Source organism: Lontra canadensis, unplaced genomic scaffold, assembly GCF_010015895.1.
Source record: "Lontra canadensis isolate GAN:19392208 unplaced genomic scaffold, GSC_riverotter_1.0 scaffold162, whole genome shotgun sequence".
In the NCBI taxonomy this organism is placed as follows: Eukaryota; Metazoa; Chordata; class Mammalia; order Carnivora; family Mustelidae; genus Lontra; species Lontra canadensis.
The window spans coordinates 2,371,819-2,386,982 of record NW_022631156.1 but is presented as its reverse complement, the minus strand read 5'-3'; the positions used below and the strand labels follow the sequence as shown (position 1 = coordinate 2,386,982).

At 38.3% G+C, this 15,164-nt stretch overlaps 1 protein-coding gene across 1 annotated transcript in view; it reads right to left on the bottom strand.

The window, feature by feature from the left end:
- Positions 1 to 616: 616 nt before the first annotated feature.
- Positions 617 to 15,164, bottom strand: part of PCDH15 (protocadherin related 15) — a 1,265,671-nt gene continuing 1,251,123 nt past the window's right edge. Inside the window, exons 35-36 of the mRNA XM_032845308.1 lie at positions 2,285 to 2,393; positions 617 to 1,462 (exon numbers count right to left, since the gene is read on the bottom strand). Coding sequence (XP_032701199.1) covers positions 617 to 1,462; positions 2,285 to 2,393 — 955 coding nt within the window. The remainder of the gene's footprint in view (positions 1,463 to 2,284; positions 2,394 to 15,164) is intronic.

The following is a 15,164-nucleotide window of genomic DNA, read 5'->3' as shown; positions in this document are numbered from 1 at the left end:
TCAGAATATCCTGGTTTTCTGGATCATTTTATTTCAACCGATGTGACCTGGAAAGAAAGAATCTTCCCATCCTGAATCATTCAGTAATACACAAAAATGAAAATGAATGATTATAAACTTCCTCCAGTAAGCAACTGGAACACAATGGACATTTCTACAAATTTTTCTTTTACCTATCCTTCTGCCAGCTGAAATGTACACACATGCAAAAGTAGACTTATAGAGGCCTCAGCTGTTGCCAGTGTTGTCCTAATGATTTATTGTCTATAGATGAAATAAAAACGTGCCCATGTACTCCCGAAATCCATCCCAGCAGGCAGGGCATCCCTGGTAATGCCCAGTGCCTCCACAGGAGCCCCACTGGCAGATACTAACTACGGACTCAGGGCTCGTCTTTGGAAAGGCTAACACAGGAAGATGAGGCAGTCTGACCCTACTGTGCTCTGACGTACAAGTCTACTCGGTGGGGCACATATGCTCCCCTTCCTGGCATGCTTCCAGTCCTAGGTCAGTGAGAGGTCACAGCCTCCCTCGGAGCGTCACTGCAGAGAGCACACAGAAAGCACGGCACGCAAGAGCACTCGGCACGGCAAACTCCCACCTCCTGGGCCCCGTCTCAGAGTGCCGTGTTGTCGTCCTCAGAGCCGGATCCCGGGGGCTGCTCCCGGGGTGCTTTCTTGCGGGTGGCCCGCTCAGGCACCTGGTAGCCCCAGGGCCCTCCGGACTGGCTCTCGCTGCTGCTGCTGACACTGCTGCCAGGCTCAGACTCCTCCTCGCTGCCCCCACCTGCATCCACTGAAACAGACTCCCCACTGCCCTCCTCCTCGGGGAACTCGAGGCCTGCGGGCTCCTCCTCAGGGCCCAGCTCAGTCTCCTCTCCTCCTTCCTCCTCCACCGCTGGCTCTTCCTCCAGCTCTCCCGGGGGCTCCTCTTTTCTCCTTTTGACCGGCTTGACCTCTTCAACCACAGGCCTTCTTCTGGCCAGAAAGATGTTTTTCCGGGCCTTCTCCCCTTCCGACTCCGTGGACTCGGACTCTTCTGAAGACGGAGTCGAGCTCCCTTCCTCCTCCGAGGGGGTCTCTGACTCGGACTCCTCTTCAGGGGTCTCTGACTCACTGAATTCGGACTCCTCCTCACTGTACTCCGTGTAGTCGCTGGAGGACTCCTCCTCCGACTCCACTGTGCTTTCCGTGGCTTCTTCTTGGTCCAGAGTGAGCTTCAGGTAATCTTTATCCACTTCCTCAAGGCGTCTCTGCCACTCTTCCCCCTCCAGTTCAGAGAGGCCCCTTCTGTCAGCGAGCCCTCGAACTTTCTTGAAAATCATTGGGAAGATCCTGGCTCTCTTCCACTTTGTGTACGTGGGCTCGGCTGGCGGTGGTTTCTCAATGGTGACCACTACTTCCTCCTCCTCACTAGGCTCTCTAACTTCAACTTTTGGTTTTCTAATTTTCTTTGCCTCTTCCTGAAAATCATGAAAAGGCAATTGAACCGTCAACTGGAGGATGGTTATGCTGGGACCTTGTCGCACCCGAGTCAAGCAGGGGTGACTCTGCAGAGTTATGACTGGTTTCGGAGAAGCAGACCCAGTTCTCCACCATTCATCCCACTGTGTATGGATGCCAAGTGATCACGAAGAAGTATTTTATTTTGGCTTGTACTACACAGTACTAAAATCTAAGGCCTTCTAATTTTTTTTTTCTCATTCAGAGTTTTAGATTTTAGATCAGAGGAGAAGTAATCATCACCTCTCTTCTCTCCCTATGGTTTCTTTAATGAAATTATGTGATAGTTGACTATTTTCTGTTTTAAACAGGGTAAAGCTACAGTGACATTGATTTGTTTTACATAAACGTTCTAAGTACATATTAAAGGCAAAGTGACTCATGTTAATTAAGATATACATGACAGGATTCTGTTAAACATATTGGCAGTAATATTTTGTTTCTGTCTGGCAACTGTACTTTTCCATGATTTTTAGGTACGCCAGACAATGTGGTTACCAAAGTAACCACTGTTTTGCAAAATAGTGTTTATGTATTTGATTATAATGTTAACTTTTAGGATTTTAGAAAATATAAACTTTATTGTGGCTTTATTTCAGGCATTTAACATTTTATAGAAGGAAATAAACTTGCACAACAATTAATTTCCTTCTATAAACAGCGATGAAATGGTCTGTGTTATTAAATTTCTACAGAAAATGAGTAGTAAGTGAATAGGATGAACAATTTTTGGAATTTTTTGCAGCCTGCTGTTCAACTAGGGTAAAACATTATGGCATTACCTCTTCCTCCTCATACTCCTCCTCGGCTTCACCAACTACCTCCCCATACTCCTCTGGTCCAGCCGGTGGTAACAGACGGCGACGGCTTCCATACTGAGGCATTTCATACCTGAAACAGAAACTTACAGCCTTTAGCATGTTTCCATGAGGTCCTGGCAACCATGACTGACCTGTTTTCTTCTTTATTCTCATCGTTCAATCAGCAGATATTTATACAGTGCCTATCATGCTCCTTGTCAACTAGTTACAAAACCATAGCTAAGAACTACAACCTGTTGGCCAGTAGTTTTTGCCATGATGGTATCCTAGAGCAACTGTAAAAAGAGGTTATTTCAGATTTAAGTTTTGGGAGAGACTGTTGCTTAGAGAAGGGGATATAGTTCCTTAATTAGTTGAAGAATTTAGAGCAGGAAATAGATTCTCTGTAAAACGAATAGCTTATTCAGGACATAATGTTTCTATTTTTACAGTGAAGATCTGCTTCAAACACAGTCTGGAATGGTGTATGCATTCCTCTTCTGTATCTTTAGAAAGCAGTTAACATGTGTATATAGTGACTTGAAATGCTTATTACTGGATTCTAAAATATGTTTTCTTCTTAATTTCTCTTGGGAAAATCCTAAGGCTGACTAGTTAGATAAACATCTCATATGCACGAAATGGTGAATTCAGGAATTGAGCAAATATGTTTGACTTCTATTTCTCATTTAAATAATTTTGAATCATTTTACTGCATCGTTAAAGTTGTAGACAGTATCAACATGGAACATCAAACCAGATCTGAATGTAGAAAAATGGATAAAACCTGACTGAAACTAAGAGTAGATACGTAATTCCTTTTCAAAGATGAAACTGACGAAGTGACATTTATAACACAAGTGCTAGTAATAAGATTCAGTAGCTCCTTATTATTCATAAAAAATATTGATACTGGATAAAAAAAAATCTGAAGATGTACCCATGCTCATAACTGTAATAATCTTGTCCGTATTCCTGGCCAGGATCAATTCCAGACTCCATGGATAACTCCTATTGTTCAGAGAAAGAAATTGCATTTGAAAATAGATTCTTATCACATTTTAGATCAAATGAATTCAGATTTATTTCCAGACCTAGAATCCCATGACTCTCAGAACACTTCTGCCAAAAAACTTTAATTACACATGTTAGTCAAACATAATCAAAACTTCTTTCTCTGGCTATAACTATCTGACGTGAAATAAGGTTAGGTTATTAGACCTGAGGGAGTAAAAAAGCTACATTTTTTCTAGGCGAGCATATCACTTGTTCTTGGTTAACTTTTAAAACTATCAGTAGACATTTCATACTTCACTTTGTTTTAACTTATATTATTAAATAGACTTTAGCCTTGGGGGAATGAGAAAGTTACCTTCCTGATAACAGCACCCCGAGCACTTCTGTTCATTACATTTATTTTTATGAAAGAATTTCCTGGTAATCATTTATACATTAATTATGATATTTATGTGTGATACCTCTCATGAATGTTTACATTTAAAAACATACTGCTAATTCTGGACTTAATTACTTAAAAAAAATAATTGTCAGGGCAGCAGCCCTTTCAAGGTTTCCAGTTCTAAATTCTTAACTAGTGATTTTGTCACTCTGCTCTTAACAGAAAGATGTTTTTCCTGAGGGGAAAAAAATATATATTTTTTATACACATATAACTAGTTTTAAATAACTATTAAATTCAATTTCATTATATTTTAGCATTTCAAGTAGGCTGAACTGTAAAACTTAACCAAATGAATTGTGCAATGAAATAAGCAAAGGGAGGGAGGAAAAAGTATCAGTGCCCACAGTAAAATGGGTAGGTATTTATCCCTGAGGTCATCTGTTATTTAAATAACAATTCTGTCAGTCCAGATCTAGTAATAAGTCAGGAAAAAAAATGTTACTAAAAAGTGGGGAATTCACAGGCTTCATGGTGGATATGGACAATGACCCTCACTTGTGCTTTATCACTTGAATGTAGTTGCTCAAAATCCTATCAGAAAATGTGATTAAGGAAAAAAAAAAAGGATTTGGGTTTCTCTTGAAAAATAACAAGATGGCAGTGCAACACTGGGCTCCATTTCTATGTCATGAATTTAGTTGCTGGCACTATTCCTGGTAGCAGTTCGTGTTCTACTTACTGCTTGTCCTCTGCCATACTGTTTACGCCCTACCCATCACCATAGTCAGGTCTCCCATGTGCTCCTCGCTCGCATCTAATAACCTCCATTTGCTTCCACTATTTCCTTTGATGCTTCATGTTACTACTCTCTGGTGACTTTGCAGCTTATAAATACTTTGGCAAAGGTGTCCAGTTTCAATGGTAAGACTGTTTCAGTTTACCCACCAGAACGGTTCCAACAAACAGAAGAATCAGCAGTGCCATGTTTTAGCAGGGACATGGGATAACTAGATCTCTCAGACACTTTATAAATCCACCAAATCCTTTGGAAAATGTTTGGCAATAATACAAAAGTCAAATATATGCATATCCTCTCACAAAAATTCAATATAGATCCATTTATATGCTAAACATAAGTGTGTACAATTGTGCACCAAAAGACATCATTTGTAACAGCCAAAAACTGGAACTGAGGCACAAGTCCATGAGATACACATTACTGCATCACCCAGTAACAGAAATGACTCTCCCAAACAGAAAAATGAGCAACAGAAGTCAGGTGTCAATGGAACACAGGATTCTATCGAATCCTGTTTGCATAAACTTTGAAAAGAGACACACTAATCTGTGTCTTAGAAGCCAGGTGAAACTTTTCAAGCCTTGATAATTGTACCTTGGATAAACTTCATTGGCTCCGGACAAACAGAAACTAAAAGAATCTGCAATCACCAGACCTGCCCTACAAAAAATATTGCAAGGGGTCCTCTAATCAAGAAAGAGAACCCAATAGTAACATAGACCAGAAAGGAACAGAGACAATAAACAGTAACAGTCACCTTCCAGGCTAGACAATGGCTCTAAATTTATATCTTTCAATAGTTACCCTGAAAGTAAATGGGCTAAATGACTCAATCAAAAGACATGATATGAAGTCGATAGGAAGTCTGCAAGAAACTCTTTTTTAGACCCAAAGACACCTCCAGATTGAAAGTGAGCGGGTAAAAAACCATTTACCATGCTAATGGACATCAAAAGAAAGCTGATGTAGCAATCCTTTTATCAGACAAATTAGATTTTAAAAGATTGTAGTAAGAAATAAGGTAGGATATAAACGGTTTATCCAACAAGAAGTTGTAACAGTTCTAAATATTTATGCCCCTAACATGGGAACATCTGATTATATAAGCCAATTAATAACAAAATCAAAGAAACACATCAGCAATAATAGTAAGGGACTTTAATACCCCCTCACTGAAATGAACAGATCATCCAAGAGTAACATCAACAAGGATCTAAGGGCTTTTAAATGACACACTGGACCAGATGCACTTCACAGATAAATTCAGAATATTCTATCCCAAAGTTACAGAATATACATTCTTCTCTAGTGCACATGGAACATTCTCCAGAATAGATCATATCCTGGGTCACAAATCTGGTCTCAGCAGGTACCGAAAGATTGGGATCATTCCCTGCATGTTTTCAGACCACGATGCTTTGAATCTTGAACTCAATCACAAGAGGAAAGTTGGAAAGAACTCAAATACATGGAGGCTAAAGAGCATCCTACTTAAGAATGAATGGGTCTAACCAAAGAATTAAAAAATTTCATGGAAACAAATGAAAATGAAGCAACTATATGCCAACAAATCAGATAATCTGGAAGACATCAGACAATCTGGAAGACATGGATGCAGTACTAGAGATGTATAAACTACCAAAGCTGAACGAGAAAGAAATAGAAAACCTAAACAAACATGTAAAGAAGAATTAATACCTATTCTCCTGAAACTGTTCCAAAAAATAGAAATGGCAGGAAACCTTACAATCTCATTTTGCAAGGCCAGCATTACCTTGATCCCAAAACCAGACAAAGACCCCGTCAAAAAGGAGAAATACAGACCAATATCCTTGATGAACACAGATGCAAAAATTCTCACCCAAATACTAGGCAACAGGATCTAACAGTACGTTAAAAGGATTGTTCACCACACCCAAGAGGGACTGATTCTGGGCTGCAAGTTTGGTTCAACATCTGCGAACCAATCAGTGTGATACAACACATTAATAAAAGAAAGAACAAGAACCATATGATTCTCTCAATAGATGCAGAAAAAAGCATCTGACAAAGCACAGCATCCCTTCTTGATCAAAACTCTTCACAGTGTAGGCAAAGAGGAAACATACCTCGATAGCATAAAAGCCATCCCATGAAAAGCCCACAGTGAATATCATTCTCAGTGGGGCAAAACTGAGAGCTTTTTGCCCAAGGTCAGGAACACAGCAGGGATGTCTACTATCACCACTGCTGCTCAGCATAGTTCTAGAAGTCCTAGACTCAGCAGTCAGACAACAAAAAGCAATAAAAGGCATCTGAATCAGCAAAGAAGCAGTCAAACAAACTCTCACTCTTTGCAGATGATAGGATGATTTACGTGGAAAACTCAGAAGTTTCCACCCCAAAAATGCTAGAACTCATACAGGAATTCAGTAAAGTGTCAGGATATAAAATCAACACACAGACATCAGCTCCATTTCTATACAGCAACAGCAAGACAGAAGAAAGAGAAATTAAGGAGTCAATCCCATTTATAATTGCACCCACAACCGTAAGATACTTTGGAATAAATCTAAGTGAAGAGGCAAAGTATCTGTACTCGGAAAACTGTAGAACACTCACGAAAGAAATTGAGGAAGACACAAAGAAATGGAAAGCTATTCCATGCTCATGAATTGGAAGAATAAATACTGTGAAAATGTCTGTGCTACCTAAAGCAATCTACCCATTCAGTGCAATCTCTATCAAAATACCATCAACTTTTTTCAAAGAACTGGAATAAACAAACAGTTCATGATTTGTCTTATTCAATGATAGCTTGCTTCCAATAGGATCAAAGGTCTTATTTGTCTAACTCCTAGAGAATGAAGATAAAAATTTGGAATTTCAGCCCCACACAAGCAAGAGAGAAGTGATTAGCTTGCTTACTTATTTATATATTTGTTTCTACTTTAAAACACCCCTTCTCCATCTTATAAAATCATGCCACTTGATTACATTCTGCTGCATGTTGGACAGGCCTTAAAGTGACATAAGATATAGTGGAGATTCAGTGAGGTCGAAAAGAAAAAGAAAATTGATACCTCTGGTTTAAGAAGAGAAGGCCTCAGCAGTTGCTGTTGCTGCCAAAGGAAATTAAAATAGAAAAAGTTTAGAGGATAATTCAGGTGGAAAAGGGAGATCATGATTGAAAAGAGAAAAAAAAGGCCACAGCTTAAAACTGGTTACCGTAGGATTATGAATTATTATTCATGTGATAGCTACCAATATTTTGACTATTGATGTTGGAATGTGAAATAACAAAGAATTATTTTCTGTTTCATCATTGTTTTAGGTAACATCAAAGTTAATAACCTTTAATCGATGAAAACCTGTAAGTAAATTTTCAGTTCAAACTTCTTCGTATAAAAAGTTATACACGATTTTAAAAGCACTTCAAGTGCCACAGGATTATTTTGAACAAGTTTAACCTTGTTTTAAATTGCCCTCTTTTTTCTCCCCACATTAAATGTAATCAGGTTCATTAGTGAGAAGGGTAGAGCATAACATAATCATATAGTCATAACGCATCGTCATAGTTAAGAAATGCTCCCTGTTTTTTTTTACCAAAATGTGGGTTACTTACAGCCAAACGCTGAGCATGCTTTCAGAAATTCTTTTGTGATCCAGGAAATTGTCCTTCCTTGGATTTTGCAGGGATCACTCCTTACTGACTCTCAGCCTCACCCCTACTCATTTAAAGGAAACATGGTCTCTACAGTGTGTTTCCTGATAATTTATACTATAATACGTGCGAACAAGAGACATACTTCAAATTTTGGTTTATCCGCTCTTTGAGGGATACAAAACACAAATCTTAAAGGGAATGACATTGGGAATGTGGGCAGAAAAATCCTGGGAAACAATTCCAGTGGCGAATCAGCCTTCAGAAATGGCCCGGAGAACAGCCAGGTGACTGAAGGCAGGACTGACTTTTTGTGAGGCTGTGAGTGAGTTTGTCTACTGAAGGCATTCATTTAAAGGAGGAAGAAGTTGGCGGTAGAGACAGTCTGATCCAATCTGTTACCTGTCTCTGAAAACCAGTTATTCTGAAATGCATTCAGCCTGATTTCCAAATACATTAGGACTCACGCGTTCTCAGCTGGTGGCCAGTTAGGTCGTGAGCTCATTTCACTCTCTTGACTGGGAAGCTGTCTGCTAAATTCGGCTAGGTTCTCGGTGACCTCATTGGCAGTACCACTTTGAGAGCAGCTAGCTAGATCCCACTGGCCTGAATCGCCACTATCTTCTCCAAATGAACACTATTGAAAGCCTGAGCATTCTCATAGTCTGACTTCTTAAAACTCTTTAAGATCTTAAGTTCTAATGTGTTAGGAAGGAGACTTGGACTCTGGTAAAAGAAAACAAAGGTCCCAGGTTTCTAAAGTACATTTCTAGCCTTAGAAAAATAAATTTGGGTGAATGTCACAATATTGAGTAACAGCAATTCAGGAAACAATAAATCTATCCTTGGAAAGGTGAGCATTTGATATTTGTTCACCCACTTAAAACCTCAGAACAAAATAGCAACAGGTATAAAAGAGAATAAATAGCCCAGCATACTTCTAAGTTTTATTGAAGTAAAGGAAAATATCCTAGCTATGCAAGAAAAGTCAGTCCTGCCTAGAACGTAAATATTTTCCTAGTAAGCTTTATATAACACTGTAAAGCCCTTACCTCTGATGCATAAACTCTCCTGCAAGGCAGAAACAGAGAGATCAGTATTAAACAACTTAGAGTTTCAGATTCAAGAAAAGTATAGATAAGATTTTTTTTTAAATCTGAGAAAAATGAGAAGGTAATTTTTACTAAAAATTGTCTGAGTGAGAAATACATTTTGTGGCAGTTTATCAGGACAGGAAGGTCGCAGTTTCATGCCTCTATGACTACAAAGTTAGCAGGCCAGACCCTAGTGCCAGCATACCTTAAATAACCTATTTTATCTCAGTGGTATATAGTAACACACTTTGACTCTGTTATTGTCAACTGGGTTAAAAATATTCTATATCATCTCTAACCTTGCCAAGTCTTGATACATTTAAGATACTCATTTGGGGAAAAGATGTGTTTTATACATGAAGAGTATATTGGTACAGAATGAGAAATGACCTCAATGACTAGAATATATTCTTCCAAACGTTTGTAAGATGCTTTTTGTCTGTTTGCATCAATTGATTCTAAAAATAATGAATGCAGAATACTGACTAGCTTTTAAGGGTCAGTGACATTATTAGACATAAATATAAGAGCTAAATATTTTCACTTCCATTTCATATTCAATATTAAATAAAGATTTACAAAGTTCATTGGCCACAAGTTGAGGAAATGTTCAGCTGTACTTGGGTGGTGGGGGGGGGAGTATACAATGCTTTCAGTGTTGAATGCCATTAGTTATAAAGATTTTTGTCTATTACTTACAGTTGATCTAAAGTACTATATGTATCATATGCTGTTATGAACCACATATATAAAGCTAGGGGCTGCTATGAAGAGGCACATACATATCTCTCTAGAAAATTTCTTTAAACTATTACAAGGCCTTTACAAAATAAGTCTACTTATCTGAGCAAATCTTAAGTGGTTAAGGCATTGCTGATTGAAATGGTTGGTAATAATGGTAGTATAATGCTTACTTGATCCTGTTGGCAATTCATTATTTGAAATGGTTCTTTAGTGAATTTTGCTTCTATGGTTCTGCCAATAGTTATGAGAATGATAATCCTTCTAAAGCATTTAGAAGTTTCCTCAATTTGTATCTTTCAGACATAGATAGAGACACTCATACTCTGGTTTTAGTAATGAGAATTGAGTCACATACATGAAATAAAGTGTCCAGCCAAAGCTGAACTTTATTCTCCAGGATATTTAAGCTAACTTTTTTCATCATCAGCATTTTCCATACATGTAGAGAATGAAATATCAAGAGATGAGCTACATGTTTCCATTAACCTTTCTGTTACCTTTCATGGGATTATTTGTATTGTCTGTCTCAGCTCAAAAGCAGAAAGTCACTTGGAAAAAGCACACAACAGAATCAGTGGGTATCACTGTCTGTGGGCTTACAACTAACATGATTTCCTTTTGGTCCTTCTAAGACCAGTCATATAATATTAATGCATTTTTATGTAGATTATATTCAACGTGTATTAATTATTTACTTCACACTACTTCATTACATTAAGTTTACTTTTAACAATAAGGAAAATGTATGGTAACCTACTTTCGTCTTTTAAAAAGGTATCTAATAATTTCTTATGCACTAATTAGAGCATAATGATGCAGAAGAAAAAAATGATATTCTTTCTGTGGAGGTTGGTTGTCAGGTTGTGGGGGCTCAAGGATTGAGAAGAAGAATAGTATTTTGGCCTGTGTACTCATAATAGGTCTTATGCAGATGTAACTGACTTCTATGACAAAGTTGGAGATCTCCAAATAGAATGTATATGTAAAAAACTGAAGTAAATATAAAACATGGGAATGGAGGGGTGCCTGGGTGGCTCAGTGGGTTGAGCCTCTGCCTTCAGCTCAGGTCATGATCTCAGGGTCCTGGGATCAAGCCCCGCATCGGGCTACTTGGAGGGGAGCCTGTTTCCTCCTCTCTCTCAGCCTGCCTCTCTGCCTACTTGTGATCCCTCTCTCTCTGTCAAATAAATAAATAATATCTTTTAAAAAAATAGGATAATAATTTAAAAAGAAAACCAAACAAACATGGGAATGGATGTTTCATTTAAAAAGCACAAGATTCGGGCGCCTGGGTGGCTCAGTGGGTTATAGCCTCTGCCTTCGGCTCAGGTCATGATCCCAGGGTCCTGGGATCGAGCCCCACATCGGGCTCTCTGCTCTGCGGGGAGCCTGCTCCCTCTCTCTCTCTCTGCCTGCCTCTCTGCCTACTTATGATCTCTATCAAATAAATAAATAAAATCTTTAAAAAAAAATAAAAAAATAAAAAGCACAAGATCCTAGTAAGATATTTAGACAAATATTACAAAAATGATGTAGAAAACATTACAAATTCAGTAAGGCTATAGATACCTACATGAGATTGTTATTTGGAGTTTTTATATTTCTTTGTAATTATTTAGAGAATACATTCTCAAGGAATTTCTTTCATATATTCAAAAGGTTGATACAAAATATTTTTTAAAAACACACAGTCATATCAAAGGCTTACACAACCATGAATAATACCTTGTCAGAGTCCGCCAAATAGCACAAGTTCTCATGCATATGACCAGCTGCCAACAAAAACTCCAACTGAAGTGTTTCAGTGAAAGAGAGAAAAAAATCATGTTCAAGAACCCCAAGAAGTAAGTTACTCTGGATTTGGATGAAAAGAATCTGAATCAGAGGAGCTAATGAAAATAATTAGATCTATAGATTTTTTTTTTAAACTCTGATACCATTAAACAGGGATAACAGACCACGTTCTTGAAGAAATGTCACATAATGTAAGAGCTGAACAAAACCTTTGAAATGATGCATTATAAGGCCCTCCCTGAGCCTATATTAATATACTTAAAATGGAAAGTATCAAGCAGGACCTTTGCCTATATTTTGAAACTTCGCTTTGTTTTCCTGTGCAGGCTTTTATCTTCTATAATAGAATTGCAGAATAAATCAAATAATTACACCTGTATTCACAGTGGGGAATTACAAATACAATTTATTCCATGTGTTATATGGGAAAACAGTGCAATTACTTGCTGGTCAAGTGTAACTTTCATTAAAAAGATAGGAAGGTAACACTTAGCTGAGCTGATGCCATTAAGAATTTACCAAGTTGAGGTCTGAGAACAACTATAACATAAAATTCCTTTCTTAAATATATATTTTTATCCTCTTTGCCTAATATAAAGAGTAAAGGCCTATATAAAACTGAGGACAGTTTGCTAGATATATTCCTTCTTGATTTCTATTTCAAGTGTTAATATTTTCCTCATGCAACTAAATTTGGATGATTTATCTAGAGTAAAGAAAGGTAAATAGAAATGAAGCCAATATGCTGTTCTAAAATTTTGATGAACATTTTATATTATTGATAAACTTAATAAAAATATTTATAATTTTCATCAAATATTAACTAAAATCATACTAGGCAAACCTTCGTAGACATTTATTAAACCTTATTTTGATGAAACTTATTAGGATTTTATTAAACTGGAGAAAAATATTTTCCTTGAAGGAGAATCTTCTGATAAAATTATGAGATGATATCAACATGTGGACAAGCAAAACTGAAGACCACTTTAAACATCTGTGGGAACACTGAAATGTCTTACAAAAGCCACAACTCAAGATTTATTTTCATTGTAAAGAAGGGAAGAGAAAGCATAATGAGAAATAAACAGAGTAAGACCATCATTAAAAAAGTAAAAGATTTTTCAAATGTATAAGCATACTAGTAAGATAAAAGCAAGCCAGAGTAAAGAATGTCATTGTAAGAAAACAGATGACTACATCTTACAGCACCTGGGATTTATTTCCAAATACCATATCTGTCAAGCCTGCATTTCTGGATACATGACATTTTTACTTTGGTAGTGTTTAACCTTACCAAATACATAGACTTCAAGGAAAGAACAGAACCTATGATATCATTTTGGGGGGATTATTTTAACAGTTTGCTTTTTTTTTTTTTTTTTCCAGGAGCATTCAGTAAAACTATGATCAGAAAGTAAACGTAGGCATTACTGCATTAACATGTTAACAGGCCATTGGTTTAAGCTGGAGATGTAACTTTCTTGCCCATATATTCCCATTGAAAAATAGATTGAAATTACTTACTTTTTAAATAAATGCAGACAAATAATGCTACTTCGTAGTTAAGAAAATTAAGGTAAATCTATGAGTTAGAAATGATGAGGTTAATAATCTTTAAAAGTAAAAAAAAATGAGGAAAAAACAGCATTGCACTGAGTTTGGGGTAAAAGAATGAAATCTTCTTTAATGTTCAAATTTGCCTCCACTCGAAGATTTCGGTCAACAAAAGAGTTGTCCAGTTAAAATAGGAAAATCAACATTACAGTGAAGTAGATTGACTGTCAGGTGGGTTCTCAGTGCCCTCAACAATACTGTGCAAATTCCCCTGGTCGCATTCAGTCACTTCCACATTTTCTGTTTCTGGAGAGCAACGAGTTTCCAGTCTTGAGTTGTGTGTTGGCGGGAAGTTTTTTTCAATTTGACTGTACATGTTAGCTACCGACTTTTCAAGGTCGGCTAAGTTTTTAATATGCTTGAGGATGCCCTTTGGTTCTCTCTGGGAATTTGCACAACATGCTGTTGCAAATGCTGGCGGCTGTCTGACAGAGGACTCCAATTCCTCGGGGGGCGTCACACTGACAGTGCGCTGAACAATGGGGACACAGACACGCTTAGCGGACGGAGCCCAAGTTGGAAGAGACAGAGAAGAAGGAAGAGGGGAGGATGGGGGACGGAGGGAGGAGAGTGAAGGTAGACGAGGTGAAGAAGAAGAGAAAGGAGGAGGGGCAGAAAGTGAAAGAACTGGAGGAGGAGGGGGAAGACAGGAAAGAGCAAATGGACTAAGGACAAGAGGTGGAGGAGGAGGGGGAGGAGGAGAGATATTTGGTGGTTTGCGAATGATTTCAAAAATGTTTCTTCTGGCTTCAACTGTCAACGTACATGTGGGTGTCTCTCTCCTAAAGCCTGGGGAATTTAAAACGCAGGGCACTGAAGGAGAAAGTTCCAAGCAACAGTCAGCAGGAGAAAGGATGACATCAGGTTCTGACAGGAGTTCCATGGTTCTTGAAACAGTTGGCAAAGTGGAGTAAGAAGAATGAGATGAAGGAGAGAAACAGGAGGAGTCTGAAGGCAGAGATTCCAAGGGCTCTGCTCCATGTGTGAACAGTGATTCACCTTGCCTTGTTTCTCCTCTCTTGGGTACATTCGAATCTCCAACAGTAGACTGGGGACTGCTGCTACCTTTTCTCTTTGGAAAGGTTCTAGTGGTTTCCTTTTCACCTTCCTGCCTGTTGCTCTGCCACTGCTTCAGCTCTATGGCTTCTGGTCTCTTGGAAAGTTCCCACAGTGGTCTCTGAGGGAAGCAGACTGGCTGATTCCACATCCTCTGAAACATTTCTCTTGGGCCCCTCAGGGACTTACTCCTGGCTTGTGTTTTGGGTAAAAATGGGTCTATAAAATCTGTTCTTGGTAAAAAGTCTGTATTTGCTGGTCCTGGATCTAGAGTTTCCTTATAAAGCGTACCGTGGATACTTGAGGCATCCTCGTCAGACATCAGTGTGAATTCTCTTACCGACTTGGGCTGGTTGTTCTTAAGAGATCCATCTACATGAGCCTGCTTGTGAGCCTCAGTAGTGCTGGAAGAAAAGGGCATCACAGTTTGGGGACTTTTCCTGTCTTCTGAGACTGACTTATTTCCCCTGCTTTGTTGGAAATGGTAGAGAAGGAAAAGACTTGAAAGAAAAGAAGATAATGAAATGTAAGGAAACAGGTCGTGACACAGCTTTCATGAGAAAGATGTCTTTATGGTTCTCATTACGACTTCAAAATATAGAAGGCCAAATAACACTCATCTACCGAAGCCAGACATTACTTTCATGTCCCTGTACTCAAAAAGGCAGGGCAAGAAAAGCTTGAGAGCTGTGAGTAGCACGAGAAATTTTCTT